At 35.1% G+C, this 22,698-nt stretch overlaps 1 protein-coding gene across 3 annotated transcripts in view; it reads right to left on the bottom strand.

Annotated features, from left to right (window-relative positions):
* LOC139470700 (zinc finger protein rotund-like) overlaps window positions 1-22,366 on the bottom strand; it is a 396,945-nt gene extending 374,579 nt beyond the window's left edge. For 2 of the 3 annotated variants that reach the window (XM_071252955.1, XM_071252956.1), the window contains exon 1: window positions 22,005-22,366. In XM_071252955.1, coding sequence (XP_071109056.1) covers window positions 22,005-22,066 — 62 coding nt within the window. In that variant the 5' untranslated portion in view covers window positions 22,067-22,366. The remainder of the gene's footprint in view (window positions 1-22,004) is intronic. The other variant, XM_071252957.1, reaches the window with a different exon arrangement.
* Window positions 22,367-22,698: the final 332 nt, after the last annotated feature.

Here is a 22,698-nt window from a genome sequence, read left to right as displayed (position 1 = left end):
AAATTTAATAGCTTTTAGACATAAAATAATAATTTGTTGGTGGAAAGTGTTACTGAAGCAGGCTTGTTAATCAGGGGTGTATCTGACTCCAAGTATCCCAGTGCAAACTTTCATCTGACTTGTACTAACAATGTTCATGTTATCAGGAGTCTTGTATTAAAGGGGTTTTATTCATCAGGAGGTAAGAATAACAGTTTGAATATAAACTTACAAATGAGTGAGTGAATGAGTTGGTCTAACGCCACTTTGAACAGTATTCCAGTTATATCACAGTTTGTCAGCTCGATGTTAGAGGAAAGTCTGAAAACTTACAAATGAAGATTTTCAAATAATAACCTGAGATTTTCTTTCAGTAATTCGATAAAACTGAAAACTGAATGATGTTCCATAATATGTCTTATTTGTTTATATTTGTTCGGTTTGGGAACTGGATGAAATCTATCTGTGTTGTTTTATTTATATTGAAACTTAATAATTGAATAAAAATGAATTTCTTTGGCATTGGCATTTTATGTCTACATGAAAAGTTGTGTATACATGTATTCAGTATTTGAAAAATGGCATAGAGAAATTTAATTTTACTTTTCAATCATTACAAATCTTCTGAAAAACAGTTCAAAATTGCTAATGCAATAAAATATTAATAATAAAAAGGGAAATTATATGGCACCTTGTCTTCATGAAGTTCCATAAGCTCACAGAACTTCAATTCACTACAATATGACAAAGGTTTGACAAATTAATGTGAAATATTTCATGTAACATTATACATTGTTTAAATGATGGTGCAAAACTGATTGCTTACGATTACCAGAATAGTTCTCATTTTGTAGGCTGTTTGCTACTTTGGATGCAGTTTTTAATAAATCTAACTACAACCACCACCTCATTAATATAAGACCATGGCCTTTGTACACCAGTCTGACTACAACACCCTTGTAAATAATAATATCATGGTCCTTGTACACAAGTCTGACTACAACACCCTCACAAATAATATTATCATGGTCCTTATACTCCATCCTGACTACAACACCCTTATAAATAATAATATCATGGTCCATGTACACCAGTCTGACTACAACACCCTTATAAATAATAATATCATGGTCCATGTACACCAGTCTGACTACAACACCCTTATAAATAATAATATCATGGTCCTTGTACACAAATCTGACTACAACACCCTTATAAATAATAATATCATTGTCCTTGTACACAAATCTGACTACAACACCCTTATAAATAATAATATCATGGTCCATGTACACCAGTCTGACTACAACACCCTTATAAATAATAATATCATGGTCCTTGTACACCAGTCTGACTACAACACCCTAAAAAATGATAATATCATGGTCCTTGTGCACCAGTCTGACTACAACACCCTAAAAAATGATAATATCATGGTCCTTGTACACAAATCTGATTACAACACCCTTATAAATAATAATATCATGGTCCATGTACACCAGTCTGACTACAACACCCTTATAAATAATAATATCATGGTCCTTGTACACCAGTCTGACTACAACACCCTTATAAATGATAAGATCATGGTCCTTGTACACCAGTCTGACTACAACACCCTTATAAATAATAATATCATGGTCCATGTACACCAGTCTGACTACAACACCCTTATAAATAATAATATCATGGTCCATGTACACCAGTCTGACTACAACACCCTTATAAATAATAATATCATGGTCCATGTACACCAGTCTGACTACAACACCCTTATAAATAATAATATCATGGTCCATGTACACCAGTCTGACTACAACACCCTTATAAATAATAACATCATGGTCCATGTACACCAGTCTGACTACAACACCCTTATAAATAATAATATCATGGTCCATATACACCAGTCTGACTACAACACCCTAAAAAATGATAAGATCATGGTCCTTGTACACCAGTCTGACTACAACCACAAGCACTACCCTTTCTATATATGTCGACAACATTCATATGAGGTCCAAAGGATACCCTTTCCAGATCTGGCAAAACGGAAAGGCCACCTCTCTATGACACCCTGCGGTGTGCAGTACCTGGTGAATTCTTAATTATTTAAGATCGGTCAAATGAATTAATTGTATATTTCTCAATCCATTTTATCATGATAGAAAGATTTAAAATCATATAAAAAATATTCTCAAATTATTTTTGTAAAGTTTTACCACCCAATTTCAAGTTATTTGTGTATTAAGAACAGATTGGTAAATGAAATAAAACACTAAATTTCAAAGAATATGTTCCTGAGAAATTGATATATCACTTTCACTCTAAACTTTTCTCAGTTTTGGTGGGAAAAGTTAAAATCTCTATGTGTTGGAAGAATTTAAAGCATCTGTTTTGTTTAAAGAATCAAATTACAAAATTTTGCTGCGTGAAGATTTAAGGTTTTGAATGGCTCTCACATGTGTCAAAACTCAAAGTGTCAGAGCCGCTAAATAATGTGGTCCATATATTTCAACAAAATATATTCACTGATACACATTCTTGAAAATTTCAAGATGATATTTTAATGTTTTCACATACCTTAAAGGTGTACAAAATAAAAATATCAACAGAAATTATCCATCTAAATATTCTTATGTGGACCAAAAATCTATTTTAAACTAATTCGTATAACACACATAATTCTTGTAAACAATGTGCACAAGTAACTTTAGTGAAATACATTGGTATAAGGAGCAACTCAAGGAAACAATGCACAACACTTAACTCTGTGGTTGTGTATTTATTTAATGACACAAAAACATAATTTGTAGCTGTGTATGAAAAACTACCAAACCTCAAAAAAGCTAAACCCTCACACTACATAAAACTAAAGGGCTTCTTCCTGTTTTCTGAGTTAGTTTTTGCGATGTTTTGTTCAGCTCAATATACAAATATCATTATGATAGAAAAAAGTACCTTCTTTGCATTATATAGATAAACAAATTCTGGTAAAACCTTTCCTTGCCTTCATTGAGAACAGTTGCATCATATAAGCACATGATGTATTTTCAATATACTATGCCTAATTTTCAATTGAACAACCTGCTGCACATGCAAAGTCAAAGTTGAAAGCGTATTCCTTACAACTTCTCATTTTAATTTGAACAATATGTCTTCCTGTGCTTGGCTTCTTTACTTGGCTGTATAAAAAGTCAATGAAGCGGTGGACATTTAAACAGAGTAGCACGCAGAAAATTGCACAATGATGCCACATTGCGAAGCTACAACCTGCCACTAAACTCATTAGTGTAAGACTCATTGGCGTTCATTATGGCAAAGTTTTGTTTCAAGAAAACCTTCTTGAGTTGACCGAATGACAGCCTCATGCCTCGTGCTCGTGAATTCAGCCTCACAAGGTGACGGAACAAGACACATTTTCACAGAATTCTTTCTTCTTCCTTGCACACATAGTTTTAACTCCAAGCATTTGTCAAAACTTTTACAAGTTGAGAGAAAATTCCTCATTTTGTAGTTAAAATGCCAAATTTTTGCACTTCACTAATTAAAATTTATACTGGGGCTCCTTTGTGCTTTCAGATTAAGATATCAAAATGACATTAGAGAAGCATATTCTGAAGCTTTCATTGTGTGTTGTCAAATGTTTCACAGATAAGACAGATTTTGTGATAATACAATACATGTAAATGAGAAATACTTTCTTGTCATGTTATACTACCTGTAATTAATTTCATCCCATTTCGACTCACCCTGGCAGACGACAATCCTCCAGGTCGGAAATGATGAACATTTACACTACTGACTTGATGGTAACAACCACACAGTTTCATGTCAAAAGTATATTTTTGAAGTTTTAAAAGGAGTTCCCCTTGTAATCTGTTTCGGCAGGCTGGTTATTCTCAGTCGTCAAAGTTTTATACATATTTTTTGAATATTTTCAAACATAAAACAGATCTGATTTAATGTAAACATGTTCACTCCACATGCAGTTCAAATGATATTTATCATGGCGCATTATGAACATTTCTATAAACTATTATTTATATAGATTTGGAGAAAACATTAGCTCATTAAACTATATCCTTTACAAAATGAATGCATTAAACCAGCATAAATATGTTTGCCAAAGTCAAATCATATGAAATTAAACAAATTAAACAACAACAATCATAAAATCATCTCTAATGTCAACAGAAATTATTTGATTACTGTCAGAGTCAAATATGAAATGCTACATATCTGCCAAAAGTTTTAACTTAGTTAGATCATATGAGTTATCTCCAGGACTCTTATTAATTGATCAAAACACAATAAGCCATTTCATTAATGTTCAGAATAAACAGCTGACATTAAATATTTAACTTCATGGTTTAAAACTATGATATTCACAGATTAATTCCAGATCTGCCAGCAGAATATTGTCAGAACTTGTCTGATGTTTGACTCTAGTGGAAATCAAAGATGATGATATACACAGTTTTATGTAATAAAGTAATTCATTAACACTACTGGAACAAGCTCTGAAACTCCCATAAAAATCACAACTGACAAAGCACATTGTACTGCAGTAAATTCAAATAAGGAAAAATGATATTGTTAATGATATCTGAAACAATCTGGCTAATTATAAGAGCACAATAACAATAAAACAGGCCAATTACTCTATGGTGGATCATTTACAACGAGACATTGAGAGGTTTAGCTCTTGTGACTCTAAATTTAAGTACATTCACATTATCTGGGAAAGGAGACAACTGCCAATTTTCAGCCATCAGTCAAAATTTTGCATAACTAGACAAAAATGATATTCTAAGCATGAAACAGTAACTCGGTTCATATCTCATTACATTCAGCAAACATCTCCGAAACAGAATACGAGTCCAGTGTTTTCAACATGAGATTGAAGTCTTTGCACATATAGAAACCCAGCCATTGTAAGACAAGACACATTCAATCAGGCAAGCTTTGGTAACAAATGTTGGTCTCTTTTCTCTTTGTTTTATGGCTATCTAATTTTTAAAAAATATTTGTTACTAATATTCATTGGCAATCATGAATTTCAAACAGAAAGTTCAAACAGTTTCAAATAACTTCACCTTCAATTTGCATGTTTATGGAAGAAAACTGACAAAAGCAACACATTATCAGTTACTATAGAAACCTTTTTCTGAAAATTCCATTTTTACATCTTACATGAATATATGGATGTTGATTTGACACTTATCTCATGTTTCATATGTTGTCATATGTTTTCATTAGGTGCCTTTGGCATCCAAGTTCAACACACATACTGTGACCAGATCTAAATGTGATGAAAATAGTAAGTTTTCACTGATATTATGTGAACAGATCAAACTTATGCATGTTGATTAGAGAAAGAATGTAAAGTTACCTTTGGTAATTCATTGTCAATCCTCACCCTTGCATATATGTACACAATACATCCCTGTCTATGAATGTGACGTATTTTCAACTTTAAAGTCATGCTTATATTACTGTCTGTATATTTATTGCCAGGATCCACAGATGATTACTAGGATGTCCTCGTGTCATGGCCGCTACCTGCCTTACTGGCTACAATTGGTTTGATGTCATATATACTTGCTGAAAACATGTAGAACGTGTTTTTTAATGTAATGTAAAACGGTCATGCATTGTCAGGCCAATGTGAACATAACATCATATAATGGAAGGAAGTATGTTAGATTCACAAGCACTGACATAATTTTTTAGATGATACTAAAAAACAATTCTTAATGATAATTATAATGCTGAATCACTTTTTCAGGATTTCAATCTTTGTTTAAATATTTCAGAATTTTGATTATTTCATTTGGAGTATCAAGCCTATTACACCTGTACCTAAAAGTGAATTAATGTTTAAATATGTCTTCAGATCATATGAAGTTTCCAAAATTTCATATCTCTAAATTGATCATTTTTGTATACATTTGTATCATGCTTTCAATAATAATATATTCCAGGTTATAAAACATCAATGTTTCCATAAATATCATTTACTAAATTCAAATATATATTGTTACTGTTGTGCAGGTCATGCATGTAAACAAGAAGTTGAAAAAAGCATTTCCGTCAAGAAAAACACAATGTCATATCTAAAAATCTGCAACATTTATTAAAGAAGGAATATCATGTATGAGACAAAAATACTTTTTACATTTTTCACATATGATTGTACAGGTGAAAGATGCATTTACCTAATATCTCACAAACAAAATAGCCTCTTGAACACTATGTTGCCTTAGGCTGCAGCAATTCACAACACTTAATTCAAGAACTTTTATTTAAAGTAAACACAATTTTTAGCATTCATTCAAAACCACATATGTAAAACCAGGATATATTATGGTCATAAACTATGTAAGATATGCCATTTTTCCAAACACATTTAATTGTCATACCCTCTTAGAAAAATAAAATAACTACAGAATTTTACACAATATAATTAATCTGTTAATATATCATAGGGAAATAATCATGCTTTCACCAGTTCATACAATTTGAAATTAATGTATTAACTGATATGATTTCTCTAGTGTGTACTGAAGGAAACACAACACATTAACGATGACTAAGATACAACTACATGCCTTATAACAAACCTTTAAAATACCTGTTTTGACAGTAAAAATATAATTTATTTTCAAAGATCAAGGTCATATAAAGAATGTTCTCATAAAAAAAAATCCTCATTTGAATTCTGATTTATATTTTTAGAAGAGTAATAATTAGTTCTGTTCATTTTGTGTTCATCTGTTATGAATAATTGCTGTATATTTTCCATGTTTTTGACAGCCACTTTTGTGGTTTGCATGTTTGTCAGAATGAAGGAGATCTATATGTCTTTGTGTCTTGTTTTGACTGCATCTGGCATAGGATCAGCCCATAAACTGGCACTCCACTGATAATATGTGGTACGGATGACAAAAGAATTCCAAGGAAAATGCATGTAATGATAATAGGTTCACGTAAAGTAGGCTTAGAGGTAGCGCCATTCTGCTGCTGAGAACTGTGCACAGACAAGTGATGCAGAAGCATGTTCCTATTGTGAGGCGAGGTGAAATGGGTTTCAACGTCGCATCCAAGATTATATAGAGACGTGCATGCACGTGTGTGTGTGGCTGCTTGTTCCAGTCCGGACCAATGCCGAATTTTTAGTGCTAGCTCACTGAGATACCATGCCGCAGTTTAACATGAATACCCCACTCAGACACAGCGTACTGACTCCGAACCAATCATTCCTTGTTTAAGGCCCGAAATGCCAAATGCCAGGCAGGGTAACAACAAGTACCATCTTTTAACGCCTATTAGTAAGATGCGGCTGGGGATTGAATCCCTGACCATCCACACTCCAGGTGGACACTCTACCACAAGACCATGGAGGCAGTCTGTCCATTTTGTGAGTTACATACAATAGATAATAAGGTTTCAGGTATTAGAAAGACAATAAAGTGCTTCACTGACTGCTTCATGCAGGAAACATGACGTGATAAAAGACAAAATAACACTCATGATGATCAAAAACAGTTTCAGTAATAAAAGGTTACTTTTGTTCACAATTTATATAACGGATATTGCCAATGATGATGGGAAAGGTATTATTACTTTTCTTTCAATGACAATGAGCCAATTTAAATAGATATATATATGACTTCAAAATAAAAATTATAATTTCTAAAAAATAAAATGTAAAAAACCCTGACTATCATGATTCATATACAAATACAACCCTATTCATGGTGACTATATTGAGTTGACATTAGAGCATAAAATAGGTTTAGTAACTATATGCCTAAGTTTAACAAATACTTATCCATTTAGGCTTTCAATATATGTGCTTACACCTTTGTCAATGTGATATTCATTGCATACCCAAGTAAATGTCACCACAGCTATATGTTTTTGTATTTCCAGAAGCTTTTTCAAATATTGAGCAATACAGTGTTATGTCAGACTTCTCTAAACACGATGCTATCTAAGATAATTTACATCTCACTTGATCTTATTATACATGACTGATTTTAAAAGTATACATATTTATTATTTGCTATTTTATAGTGGTATATGTTGACTTTTATTAGATAAAATAAGATAAGATTCATGTTGATAACATTTTGCTCAAAGCAACACAAGGATATTGTATCCGAAAATCGGAAATCTATGGTCAACTCAATCCTGACTGATTTTGTGGAATTTTATCTCCAGTCCGGCAATTTCCACAGGATTTCCACACAATGGTGTCTGACTGTTTTGAGCATATAACACAACTGAACAAAAAAGTGAACTTCTTCGGCTCATGTGAAGAGGAGAATACAGGAAGGATACATCGTCAGGTTCAATGACTGGTGAATCCTTAACCTGTGTTTATCGCTATATTCCATCAACTGGAGAGTTCCTTCAATGCAAATGAATTAATATAATTGTTATTGTTGTATATACACTTCAGCCAAAATATGCACTTGTACGTAGAATTCAGGTCAGAGGTTTTCTAAATAAATATGTCAAAGGTCATCATGATTCATAAAAATCAGCAAAAAATTATATTTACAATCTGACATTGAATATTTAATGTAATGTTTTAAGTAGAACACTTCTTTGAAATAGCTACAAGACAGATAGAATCCATCATTCTGTTTTTTTTACAGAAAATATCAAACAAAAGATCAGAAAAATCACAATGAACTAAATCTCCATTTTATAAAGACTTCCCATCAATGTGTAATATATCACGACTATCTCCTGATACATCGTACAATACTAAAACTGGGCACATTTCTTGAAATACCACAAGACAACAAAAATGCCCATTACAACACTGGAAAAGAGTATTACACACAGAAAATCTAAACTCTCGAATATGCAATAAATCACAAAATACAATAAACATACTATCGTTTCTTAAATTCATACAATATGTCAAAAACATTATATATCATTAATAATCTGGAAGCAAAAACTCCCCAACATCGAAGTTCCATTATCAGCAGACTGTAAAGCTACCATGATACAAACTGCACCATTGAGGCCACAACAATCTCAGTCCCACTCTGTCTACACTATACAAACTCGCAGAAAGTTTGGAACTATTTTGGAACTATTTTGGAACTATTTGGGATCCCATCAGAGCGAGACAGTCTGTGTGCCGACCTCCCAGCACTGATAGAGTTTCTCTTGAATGACACGCGGGGCTGATGCTCAGGGTATAAACATTTGGTTAATGCCTGATAATATCACTGGGCTAGGGAGCATTTTGTCAAAATCCAGTCTTTTATCTAAATTTTATGAAGCTCTCATTGCCATCTTACTTCACATATATTTATGTCTTGTCACTTCGGAAAAATTATCTTTTGTAAATTAGATAAACAAAAGTTTGAAGTGATAGGACTTTTACTAAATATTTCATTCTGACATATGCTACAACTAATAAGCGTCAGTACAATAATCTTTAAAATACCGACAAGTTATATTTCCTTTCATGTTTCTTGGATGGGGTATAAAGATTTGCACACTTTCCTTTAAAACCTTTCCGTGATAAGATCACACAGTTTGAAATGGTGTTCAGCTTCAGATATAGATAGAAACAACCTGTTGATCAAAAATAGAAACATAAATATTTTTCTTTAATCATTGCTAAGGCAAACCAAATTTGTCCCCAGTTTTGGGGTAAGACAATCCAACATTTGCTTCAAATAGAGTGAAATTGCTGAGGTCCATTACATAACTCTGCAAGTCACTCTTTGTTGATGTAAGGACCTTTATCATAAATATTTATTCTCATGAAGATATTCTGAATTTTGATGTAATTCATTTGAATTTTTTATTTCAAACTGACCTCCTTTCAATTTGATCAGTTTGTTTTTGGACTGTTTCATGCATCTAGTCATCTGGTAAAAGAGAAACAGAATTGGTATACCTATAGGCGCTGCCTAATTCACTGTATCAAAATGTAAATTTTCACAGAATTCACAATGTTTCTTTTATTAAATAAAATTTATCTTCCAACTTCTGCTGTGTGTTTAACAAAATGATCTAAAATTATTGATTTAAAATTTTCCTTAATATTCAAATTATTATCATAGAGCCATGTCTATTCATATATCATCTTCAAAGAAAATCTATCAAACTTCTAAAACAGACCTGAAGTGTTTTTGTCTTAGATATCTTATGGGTATAGTTATGTTTTGGGTTTTTTAAAGAATTTTTATATTCAATTTAACACAGAAACTTGGACATTGGCAGGTGTTGTGAAAGTCATCAATATATCAGGGGTCTTAGGTCCACACGACATGGACAAAATATGTATTCATAACATCAGTGCCTTGACAAAACTCAACAGTGCCTTGACTGTTGACAATATTCAACAGTGCCTTGTTTGTTGACAATACTCAACAGTGCCTTGACTGTTGACAATTCTCAACAGTGCCTTGACTGTTGACAATTCTCAACAGTGCCTTGATTGTTGACAATACTCAACAGTGCCTTGACTGTTGACAATTCTCAATAGTGCCTTGACTGTTGACAATACTCAAAAGTGCCTTGATTGTTAACAATTCTCAACAGTGCCTTGATTGTTAACAATTCTCAACAGTGCCTTGATTGTTAACAAGACACAAGAGAGGTTTACCAGCATCTTATCATCAACCCACTAACATTTTAAGACATATCAGCAACTTATTGATCATCCCTTACAGATATTTGCACGCTTGGTAGGTGAAAGAAACAAACATTAGGTATATAACTTCGTTTTGACTATGGCTATCTTGAAATACTAAGTTTCTAAATTAATTAAAATATTTAAAATCTCAATTTAACTCCCCCTTGCATCTACATATTTATATTCATCCTTTTATTTCAAATGTTCCCATTATGTCTGAGACCAGGTTATCCCCTTTTCCCTTGGGATAACAAGCTATATATTTCCTGGATAACTGAATAACTAGACTATTGGGCACCTGGATCACCGGGGCACCAGATAACTGTACAGCTAGACTATTGGGCACCGGGATCAGTGGGGCACCAGATAACTGTACAACTAGACTATTGGGCACCGGGATCAGCGGGGCACCAGATAACTGTACAACTAGACTATTGGGCACCTGGATCACCGGGGCACCAGATAACTGTACAACTAGACTATTGGGCACCTGGATCCCCGGGGCACCAGATAACTGTACATCTAGACTATTGGGCACCTGGATCAGCAGGGGCACCAGATAACTGTACAACTAGTCTATTGGGCACCTGGATCACCAGGGCACCATATAACTGTACAACTAGACTATTGGGCACCTGGATCAGCGGGGCACCAGATAACTGTACAACTAGTCTATTGGGCACCTGGATCACCAGGGCACCATATAACAATCCAACTAGACTATTGGGCACCTGGATCACCGAGGCACCAGATAACTGTACAACTAGACTATTGGGCACCTGGATCAGCAACCACATGTCCAACTAGATAAGCAGATAAACATAAAGGACAAGCTGATAACTGGATTTTCAGATAATTGAAAATTGAAACAAATAGAGCCTTATATTTGATGGATAAGTGCATGAATTGTTATGCATAAAGGTAAATGTCACTGCCTATTTGGCCCTAACCACATGCTAGTATTGGGACATTGTAGAAATACAACCAAGCATATGACCTTCTTGCAGAAACACTCTACCAACCAAGCACATGATCTTCTAGTAGAAACACTCTATCAACCAAGCATGTGACCTCTATGTAGAAACACCCTACCAACCAAGCACATGATCTTCTTGTGGAAACACTCCACCAACCAAGCATGTGACCTTCTTGTAGAAACACCCTACCAGCCGTACATATGATCTTCTTGTGGAAACACTCCACAAACCAAGCATGTGACCTTCTTGTGGAAAGACTCTACCAACCAAGCATGTGACCTTCTTGTAGAAACACTCTATCAACCAAGCATGTGACCTTCTTGTCGAAACACTCTACCAACCAAGCATGTGACCTTCTTGTGGAAAGTGAGTGAGTGAGTGAGTGAGTTGGGTTTAACACCGCTTTTAACAGTATTCCAGTTATATCACGGCGTGTCAGCTTAATGTGGGAAGAGAGCACGGGTATGGTGCTGACAAACCTAGAAACATAATTAGGGCAAACCGGGATTCGAACCCACAATCATAGGTTTCTGGCGTGCCAAATGGACACAACTCTGCACAGCAAATCGTGGCGCCTTAGACGACTGGGCCACCCGTGCCCCCTCTTGTGGAAAGACTCCACCAACCAAGCATGTGACCATCTTGTGGAAACACTCCACCAGCCAAGCCTGTGACCTTCTTGTAGAAACACTCCACCAACTAAGTATGTGACCATCTTGTAGAAACACTCCACCAACCAAGCCTGTGACCTTCTTGTAGAAACACTCTACCAGCCACGCACATGACCTTCTTGTAGAAACACTACACCAACCAAACATGTGATCTTCTTGTAGAAACACTCTACCAGCCACGCACATGACCTTCTTGTTGAAACACTCCACTCTCAAGCATGTGGACTTCTTGTAGAAACACTCTACCAACCAAGCATGTGATCTTCTTGTAGAAACACTCCACCAACCAAGCATGTGACCTTCTTGTAGAAACACTCCACCAACCAAACATGTGATCTTCTTGTAGAAACACTTTACCAGCCATGCACATGACCTTCTTGTTGAAACACTCCACTTTTAAGCATGTGGACTTCTTGTAGAAACACTCTACCAACCAAGCATGTGATCTTCTTGTAGAAACACTCCACCAACCAAGCATGTGACCTTCTTGTTGAAACACTCCACCAACCAAGCATGTGACCTTCTTGTAGAAACACTCCACCAACTAAGCATGTGACCATCTTGTAAAAACATTCCACCAGCCAAGCATGTGACCTTCTTGTAGAAACACTCCACTCTCAAGTATGTGATCTTCTTGTTGAAACACTCCACCAACCAAGCATGTGACCTTCTTGTGGAAACACTCCACCAACCAAGCATGTGATCTTCTTGTAGAAACACTCCACCAACCAAACATGTGACCTTCTTGTTGAAACACTCCACTAACCAAGCATGTGACCTTCTTGTTGAAACGCTCCACCAACCAAGCATGTGACCTTCTTGTAGAAACACCCCACCAACCAAGCATGTGACCTTCTTGTAGAAACACTCCACCAACTAAGCATGTGACCATCTTGTAGAAACACTCCACCAGCCAAGCATGTGACCTTCTTGTAGAAACACTCCACTCTCAAGTATGTGATCTTCTTGTTGAAACACTCCACCAACCAAGCATGTGACCTTCTTGTGGAAACACTCCACCAACCAAGCATGTGATCTTCTTGTAGAAACACTCCACCAACCAAACATGTGACCTTCTTGTTGAAACACTCCACTAACCAAGCATGTGACCTTCTTGTTGAAACGCTCCACCAACCAAGCATGTGACCTTCTTGTAGAAACACCCCACCAACCAAGCATGTGACCTTCTTGTAGAAACACTCCACCAACTAAGCATGTGACCATCTTGTAGAAACACTCCACCAGCCAAGCATGTGACCTTCTTGTAGAAACACTCCACTCTCAAGTATGTGATCTTCTTGTTGAAACACTCCACCAACCAAGCATGTGACCTTCTTGTGGAAACACTCCACCAACCAAGCATGTGATCTTCTTGTAGAAACACTCCACCAACCAAACATGTGACGTTCTTGTTGAAACACTCCACCAACCAAGCATGTGACCTTCTTGTTGAAACGCTCCACCAACCAAGCATGTGACCTTCTTGTAGAAACACTCCACCAACCAAGCATGTGACCTTCTTGTAGAAACACTCCACCAAACAAGCACAAGAAAATTTCTTTTTTTCCCAAATTGAAGGTGCTAGACACAGTTAACATGAACATACAATATATACTGACACACAAGACATTAGTACTATAATGTTGTTATGTATCAATGTAATATTTTGTGCCAAAGATAATTATCTAAAGCATACAGATTTGTAAATGATACCTTAAATATGTTGTTGGCAAGCATAAACAATGGTCTGCTGAAGATTTGATTTTTAATAATATCTATGGACATGATAAAAAGAATAAATGGCTACAACATTTGCATTCGAGGCCAAGATGATCTAACGTAATTTTGTGAGGATGCCTGTTCCATTAACATCACACAGGAAAGGGGCAGCCAATTAATGACAACATTAATTGCTCTGCTTTCTAATGTACAGCCATGAATCACGACTGTTAGAGGGTCAAAGGTGCCACAAAGAACAGGTAAGAAATATGAAAGATAAGTTTGTTCCATGCTAAACTATGGTTTCAATGCTAGCTGTAGCACTGAGAACACCTTGTGAAAGAGAATAGAATATGAAAGGAAATACATGATGTCTGTATTCCCTACATCCCTAAGATCATAACAAAAAGCTATCAACATCAAACTTGTGAGTGAGTGAGTTGGATTTATCGCCACTTTCAACAGTATTCTAGTTGTATCACAGCATGTCAGCTTAATGTGGGTGGAAAGCCCAAAGGGATGCACGGGTCTTCAACGTTTACCAGTTCAGTGAAACCCATAAGCATGCATGGGTATGGTGCTGACAAATCTAAAAATAATCGTTGCAAACAGGGATTTGAACCTGTGATAATGGATTTCTGCGCCCAGATTGCTGCAGCATAGATGACTGGGCCACCTGTGCCCCACTAGATCAAACTAAAATGTCTTGAGATATCAGTATAATCATAAGAAAGGACATAGTACAAAATATGGCATGTGGTGGCACGCGGTTATGTGCACGGCGCACAAGTCACAAATCAGATGAAGTTAAGCAACATTGGTCTCAGAGAGTCCTTGGGTGGGTGACCAAGTTTGGCAGCTTGGCTCCTGAGTTTCTAGGGCCTTGATCCTGCCCCACAATGAAACACATGAAATGCATGTGGTGTCTCCTTGGCCTCTGTTCACCCAGCAGTGAATGGGTACCTGGTAGGATGAGATAGCAATGTGGTTGTTAACCTTCTAGCCCCTCACAGGCAGCTTGGGTTGTATACTCAGTGGTGAGTCAACACTGATCCATTGACCGGGCCAATAATGTCTAAGGGCTTAGAGCATGCTTATGCATGGTGTACAGCAGCCTATAAATGGACAGTTATTGTAATAATGATTGTTATTATTATTAAATATCAAATATGATCCATACAAAAACTTGGGAATGAACTTCGAAACAGAACATGCTATGCCAAACCAAAGGGTACTGCTAAGAATAGGGCTGCACAGACCACAGTTGTGGATCACCCATGAAGATGTTACTTAACTACAAATGTTGCAGTGGATATTATATGACTTGCCCTTTGGAATACCATTCTTTGAAGACCACTGTCACATGACACCAGGCCAAACCATTATGTCAAATAGCATTAGAAACAACACATGACTGAAAGATCAACTTGCAGTGCCTGAGGTCATGCATAGGATGATCTACTGGATAGCAACACTCAAAACCAGGAGGTCGAACAGTGAAAGTGCTGACAAAGGATGCATGACAGAAACGTCTACCTCCTGTGTTTGAGATTTTGCATATTGATGAGACGATGTTCTGGTAAACAACAGCGAGACCTTGTGAATATGTCTCTGGACTAAAATAGAATGTAACTTCTAGTCATACACAAAGAAACAAAATAAAAAATGAAGTTTACCCAATGCAAAGCAGGGTAGGATTGATACAGATGAGAATCTGATTACCCAGTTGAACAGAAAAGACCAGCTTCCCACCATGACAACTTACAGATGGACCTACAAGAGGCTTCCAGTATTAAAAGTCACCTGACTTAAAGATGACTTAGTTTTAGTGGAGCTGTATCTTTATCCAAAAGAAGATATCTGACAGGAAGACCAATATATGGGATACACTTCAGAACACTTTACGTAAGTGCAAAACAAGAAGTGAAACTTTATGGGAAGCTTTTCCACTGTCTCAAAAAAAACAAGGAAACTGATCCCACTTGGGAACCAATACCACTTATGTCCCACAGAAAAATAATATTTTTTGAAGGTGATTAGTTTGCTAAGGTAAATTTCAATGAAATATGGCAGTTTTGACCTGGGTTTTTGTTTTTGTCAGGTACCACTTTCCATATTTTTCCCACCATCACACGCAGCATTTACTGCACCAAACTGCTCAAGGTCTGTTTCTGAACAACATTAACAGAGGGTTTTAAAGAAGTCTCTGTCGTGGTGTCTGAAGTCCTTCTTGCTTGTGTGGGCTTATCAGCATTGTGCAAGACAGCATCATGGCCTTGATCAGAATATTGCTCCTTGTTTTAAGTCAAACTGTATACTCTGCAAGTTGATGTGGTCACTTCCGACAAAGAATCGTACACTGATCCCTTGTATATAGGAACCAACATCACAAGCATGTGTAAAGCATGTGCAACTCAGTTGTTACTTGTCTGACTGATACCTAGGCAAACTGTCTTTAATCCTGTTAAGTCCAGACTGTCGTCACCGTTAGAGCCCCTATTGTCTTGTGTCTACCCAGCAATATTTGTAACCTACAAAATTCATCAAAATGCTATTTCATTCTCTATCATAACAAATGAAGGAAACTTGGAAAAACATAACCAAAAACTTTCATTTATTTTGAAAGCACAGACATGTCTTAATAATTAAATATTAGCAATACACTCAAAGTATATTATATTTTCACACCGGAAGGATTTTGCATTATTGCCTGTGTTTCATGTTTTCAAAAAAAGCAAAATAAGTGCTCATTCTCATGAACTAACATTTACACTAAAGCCCATCATACTTAAGCAACACTTCATGCCATACAGCTCCAGTACACGTTCTGCCACCTGCATCACAGGCTTACTGTAAATATGTGTTAAGTAGTTTCAGTAGAACTAAACCTTCCATTCAAATACCTTCCAGTGAACACATAAAAATAGAATTTCTGAGACTATAATCCATGTGATCTGGAAAAATTCCATTCAATGAAACTTTCATTTCAGACAATTCATATTCAAATCTGTGTAGGATTTTTGAAGAAATGTGCTTAAAATCATAAGAAATGTAAGAAATATACCTTCAATGATGAACAATGGTTCAACAAATATATTATCATTTTTGACAAATTCAATATACATGTATCCTATTTGTGATTGTAGAAACAAACCTCAACATAGTATGGAACAACAAGAAGGATAGTGTCAAACAATTAGGAAAGATTTTACCATGACATGAAAAGTTGTATGAAAATATATAAAATTCTAAAATGTACACGGCACATTTTGAAATACAACATAGAAACTGACCTCTCAAATGCTGGAAATGCATTACATATGATGCTTACTTGTGCCTTAGAATTAGTAGTTTTCCATGAAAATGATATGAACATGGTGTTTTTCTAATGGTTATTTTGCATGCCTTATATTTCATGCCATCTTTCTCGATGGTCCACTCTAAATAATCCATGCAATTTCCAGTTGTTTCAAACTACTTTCAGTATAAGCATGCAGTGGTAATCACATGTGCGGCAAATGTATTCCCTGTAATTGTTCAAGAGTGATTCCGTTACCACCAGTCTATCAATCCATTGTTCTATTATTGGAAGTTACATTTGATTAATGTAATCTCAAGGTTGAAGGGACCAAACACGTGTTGGTAAGAAATTCTAAGTTTCAAGATAAACAGCATCACATCCTGTACAAAACAAAAACAAATATCCACAGTAACTCCATATTTGTGGATCAATTTACAACTGCAGGAAAATACAAGAATACTGTTCTACTTCCAATTAATACTTAAGTGCATCTTAGCCAAGGTTAATCATAATTTACCCATTAGAAGGATTCTACTGGTATGGAAGCCAAAGATCCTATTTTTCTCCATTATCTTCATATCCTCCTGAGGAAAATCAGATTTGAGCTAAAAGGTGAGAGCATATTGTATTCTCATCCCCACACGCTGTGTTGAGATAAGTCTAGTTCTTGTCTTTGAGATAACGGATATTTTGAGATAATATAAGATAACAAATTGCCTGTGTATCATAACAGCTTTGCATATGGTGTCTTTTCAAGCTCCTCCTGAAGTGACACAAGAGGATATTACAGTAAATGATTCCTGTGTTTAGCAGTTGACAAAAGGATATTCTTCAAGCGACATGGAAGCTGACCTTATTGTAACAGACATTGTCATGAACCTAACTTCCTTCATTTTCTTGGCAATAGTTAAATATGTTAGAACAAATACAACAAACCCTTCTATTATTATTATTAATAATCTAATTATTAATTATCATAATAGTAGAGTCCATTGTAATATTCTAACTGTATCACAAGCATGTGTTTGTGAATCACTATCAGTTTGTGATGGTACCAGGTGTTCACAAAAAGTATCTTGCCCCACCATTGGCACACGTCACAAGTGCCACACCTAAACACACTAAGATTTAAACAGTAAGCACCTATATGAACTGTTGATCTCAACCAAAATATAGCATTATTCATCCTTAATTATGATAAGAACATAACTGAATTTTAAAAGATTCATCTCAATGCAAAATTTCATTCTGTAACAAACATATTAAATATTCCAAACTTCATACCATGATAGTTAAAATGAAGAGGAAAGAGAATTATAAGAATATATATTAAAATATGGAAAACCATATCAAGAAGTGATCAATAATATTATTCAAACAATATATACATTTCACATCTATAAAGTAATTTTATTCCTTGTACAATATATACTTCTTAAACCATAGAAAATGGCCATCTCCTGTGTTAACCCATAGTTAAATAGTTCGGTGCTGATAATAACTATCCGAGCGTTATGTCGCAAGTGCACAATATGTGACTTTGAAGGCACTTGGCTACACCACTGGGCCCTTGCACAGTGTGATGGCCTCCGTCCACACGTGTGATGGCAGTGTGTGATGGCAGTGAGGCAACTACAGCATACTAACAAGCAATGAGGCCGATAGAGAGATTTTATTTCATCTTCTGTCTCTCATAGTTCCACAGCTCTATGAACGGCTTCCTTCCCATCGAAGATTTCTTTCACCATTTGTTGTCCTTCTTGCATTATCTTACATGAGTTTTAACATGATGGTTAATGAGGAATCAAAATGACAAAATATTCGCATTCACAGAAAGTATTAAAATCTTGTTAGCTTTTCATTCACAAGGAAGGTAGATAGATACATGGACTTAAATTATGAACCATATGATTGTAAGTATATTGATAAAGATTTGTATAATTTCAAATCAGACAAGAAAAAAATGTAACTACAAATAGATTTCAACTTCAAAGCCATATAAATACGAACAATACTGTCATTTCATACATTCCTTATGACAATGTTAGTCAAATGTAAACAGGAATTCAATACCATACAAACTGACAAATCTTTCAGTTATAATGTTAATCTTGAACTGAATACTTTCAGGATTTTGTTTTTCAAATTCAGAGAAAAATATTTATTTCTATTTTAGAATCTCTTCCATTTGTTACAATATTCTTATTGTATAACTTCTGATTAAATTGAACCAGTATATATATGAAGTTTTAAATATCTTATATACGAATATGTCACAAAAAATTGTTATTTGATCCTTTTATTCAATATTTCTAAGTAAAGGCCTTAGGAAAACAGAACATCTGCATGAAACTGATAATAAAACACTGTTTAAAGAAATAATTACTGTACTCACTAATAATATTTGCCAAAAATGTTAATCAAATTAGTCAGTTTTCTTTTTATTCAATTAGTTTCTAAACTTCATTTTATTTTTTTCATATATAAAACTGAATTTATTTTATTTTATAGAATTAATATTGCCATATATTTAATAAAGATTTGAAAACATAAACTGTATATCTATCATTCTCAAACTTTTATACAATTTGATTAATATACATTTCCTATTCTTTGGACATTATAATACTGTTTTGTGCATGTTTCAGAGTAATGCATTATTGACGACTGCTGCATTAAGTTCTGCAGACATTTATTTATGCATCAATGCATACATCAGTTAATAACACATATATACCTTCATCAAATGTGTGTACATCTTGGCATTCTTCAGTAAACAATTCTTCTTTTCAAACAGATTACACTTATTGTCAGTTAAGCATGAAATCCAATGCAGACGTTGTGTGAGGCAAGGCATAACTCATATTGCTATCAATTTCAATAAGAATTTCTATTTATGATAAGCATAACTGTCAATTCTAAGGTTGTATTTAACATCACAACATGCTTTGTTGAGCACATGTGACATAATGTTTGCCACCTTTTGTGTTTGGTGTGCTGAGATGCACATTTTTCTGATATCTATCTGAATTTGTATTGGGTAAAAACATCTACCACCACGCTATAAGCAGTTGGATTTGATATTTTCTATTTCATAGAGAAAGTAACATAAATATATCATAATTCCAGAAAGACAATTGACTTGACTGTGTATGCACAGGTGTGTTCATAATTTGATGCCAAGATGTCATGGGTTTCAAATATCAGTCTTCATCATCAACTATGTTGTACTACTAGATATCCGTATGATCTTTGCATCATAATGTTTGATTGTCTAGTGAAATGGACCCAGAACTTATATCCATAGGGGCATAATCATATAGAACCTGAAGCTATAGCTAATACAATTTTTCACTTACTTACCTAATAACCATTAGTATAATCCATTAAAATACCATACTGCTGTGTTGTAGTACTTATGGGAAAAGAGTATATCAGTGACGAATGGAAGAGTGTATCAGTAGCTAATGCGTTGTCATGTATAGAAGTGAAAAAGGCCTGTGTCTGAAGGGCCTACATGCAAGCTCTAAATTTCATTCTTGAATCAAATTAATTGAATTAACACCTGCATGTTCACTTAAATTAAAAATGCTTTTCTCTGTGTTTCATTTTCTTTGGGCAAAATGTGTAAAAATGTGGATGAATGACTAAGAAATGTATGAGTGTTGACACACCTTGCATACAGCTGTTTGTTAAAAAGAAGGAAGATATTTTTCTGTAACAGGCTACAATTAAAACTAAAATTCTGTCAAGGGAACACATGTAATTTGAAAAAGTCATAAATTTTTAGTAAACATGGATGTAGTAAACTCAGCAATAATAATAAAGTCTTGAAATGACAAGCAATTTCAGTTAATTGTCATTTAATGCCATCGCAATGTACAGTGAAATTCCCGAACTGACAAATAATTTTATGGTAATCTTAAAAACTTCACTGCAATTACATTAAAATAATCAAATTTTAAACAAAAAGTTACATTCCTATATAGCGTATCAAAAACGTCCAAACCGAACGGGCATAATTTTGTTAAATTGGTTCAAGTGACATTTTGAGAAAATTATGTTTTTGAATGTCTAAAACAGAACTTTCAACATCAACAGAGATATTTACGGTCAAACGGACTGATTAGGACCTGATCAGGTGACATCTTTCTGATGCACCAAAATTATGACAATCCATTGTTATTTTTTACCACGTGCAATCAAAAAAGTAAATTTGATGTTTTAAGGTGAATTGTGAATAATTTTAGTGAAAAATATTGTATTCTTTCCAGAATGATTCAATAAAACCAACTCTGTTTTAGCCAAGAAGTTTTCAACTGCTTAACAAGTAATATTGTTGACTGATTGGGTCTCAACATAATCATTTCATCTGAGACCCTTAAACACACAAAAAACACTCAATAAGATCAACCAGATAAAATTACGCATTCATCCAAAATATAAATAGGTTTGGGGTGAAAAAAGGTGACAAAAAAATAAATTGTAAAAATGTGACATGGAAAAAGTCGCTTTCAAAAAAATCAAAACATTTGTAAAAAGCCTTGTGGCAGTAGCTGGATACCAGACTTGTTGCCAGCGTCACCAAACACACTGTCACAGCTCAAAAAACACAAAAACAGACATGACGCAAAAAATTAAATTCATAAAATCAATTAAACAAAATGCCATTAACGTACCTCATGAATCGGTTTTCACTGTAACCATGTGTCCAGGACCCTCCATACACGTCATTGTACATAGTTGTTGATACTGGTGTTCCAAACTCTCAATAGCATGTGACTTTGGAACTCCTACTGCCTGCAATGGCTCTTCACGTGTACCGATACTTGTAATAAACCTGGCTCGACAAGGGGTTATATGTTGAACCGGAGTATGAAGGCTCCAACTTGATGAATACAAAAGATATATTGACCAGCTAGCAAAGCTTCTTGGTCCTAGCGTGTCCAGTGTTAAATACAGAGGGCAGTGGAGCCACTTCTTCTCTCTATGGCAGAGATACAGCTCGGAACAAGCGAGCCGAGAACCCTTGAGATGCAGTGACAAAGTCAGACGCTCAACACAAGAAATGTAGGAATCCCCGTTCAAGTGGCTCACATACGTAATGTATACATGCTCTGTGGTGGGAGGGGGGAAGGGGGGACATACTTCTTCAATGTCGCTCACACATAATGAGTTCCCACTTCTTTTATTTCATTGGACAATTTCTTTTCTATCAATTATTCTGTAGATACAAGGGAGGGGTGTAAGGTAGGAGGTTTGCTTAATTCTCATACATAATGAGCCAGCAGTTTCTAGTTAGGTAATCACTATGCTTTATTACGCTGTGTGATATAGAAGATAGGGTTTATACTACAAGTAGTTGGGAAGATA

Source organism: Haliotis cracherodii, unplaced genomic scaffold (genome assembly GCF_022045235.1).
Source record: "Haliotis cracherodii isolate W230 unplaced genomic scaffold, xgHalCrac1.p SCAF_21, whole genome shotgun sequence".
NCBI classification, from domain to species: domain Eukaryota; kingdom Metazoa; phylum Mollusca; class Gastropoda; order Lepetellida; family Haliotidae; genus Haliotis; species Haliotis cracherodii.
Note: the sequence above shows the minus strand (reverse complement) of the source record. Positions and strands in the feature narration are given on the sequence as shown.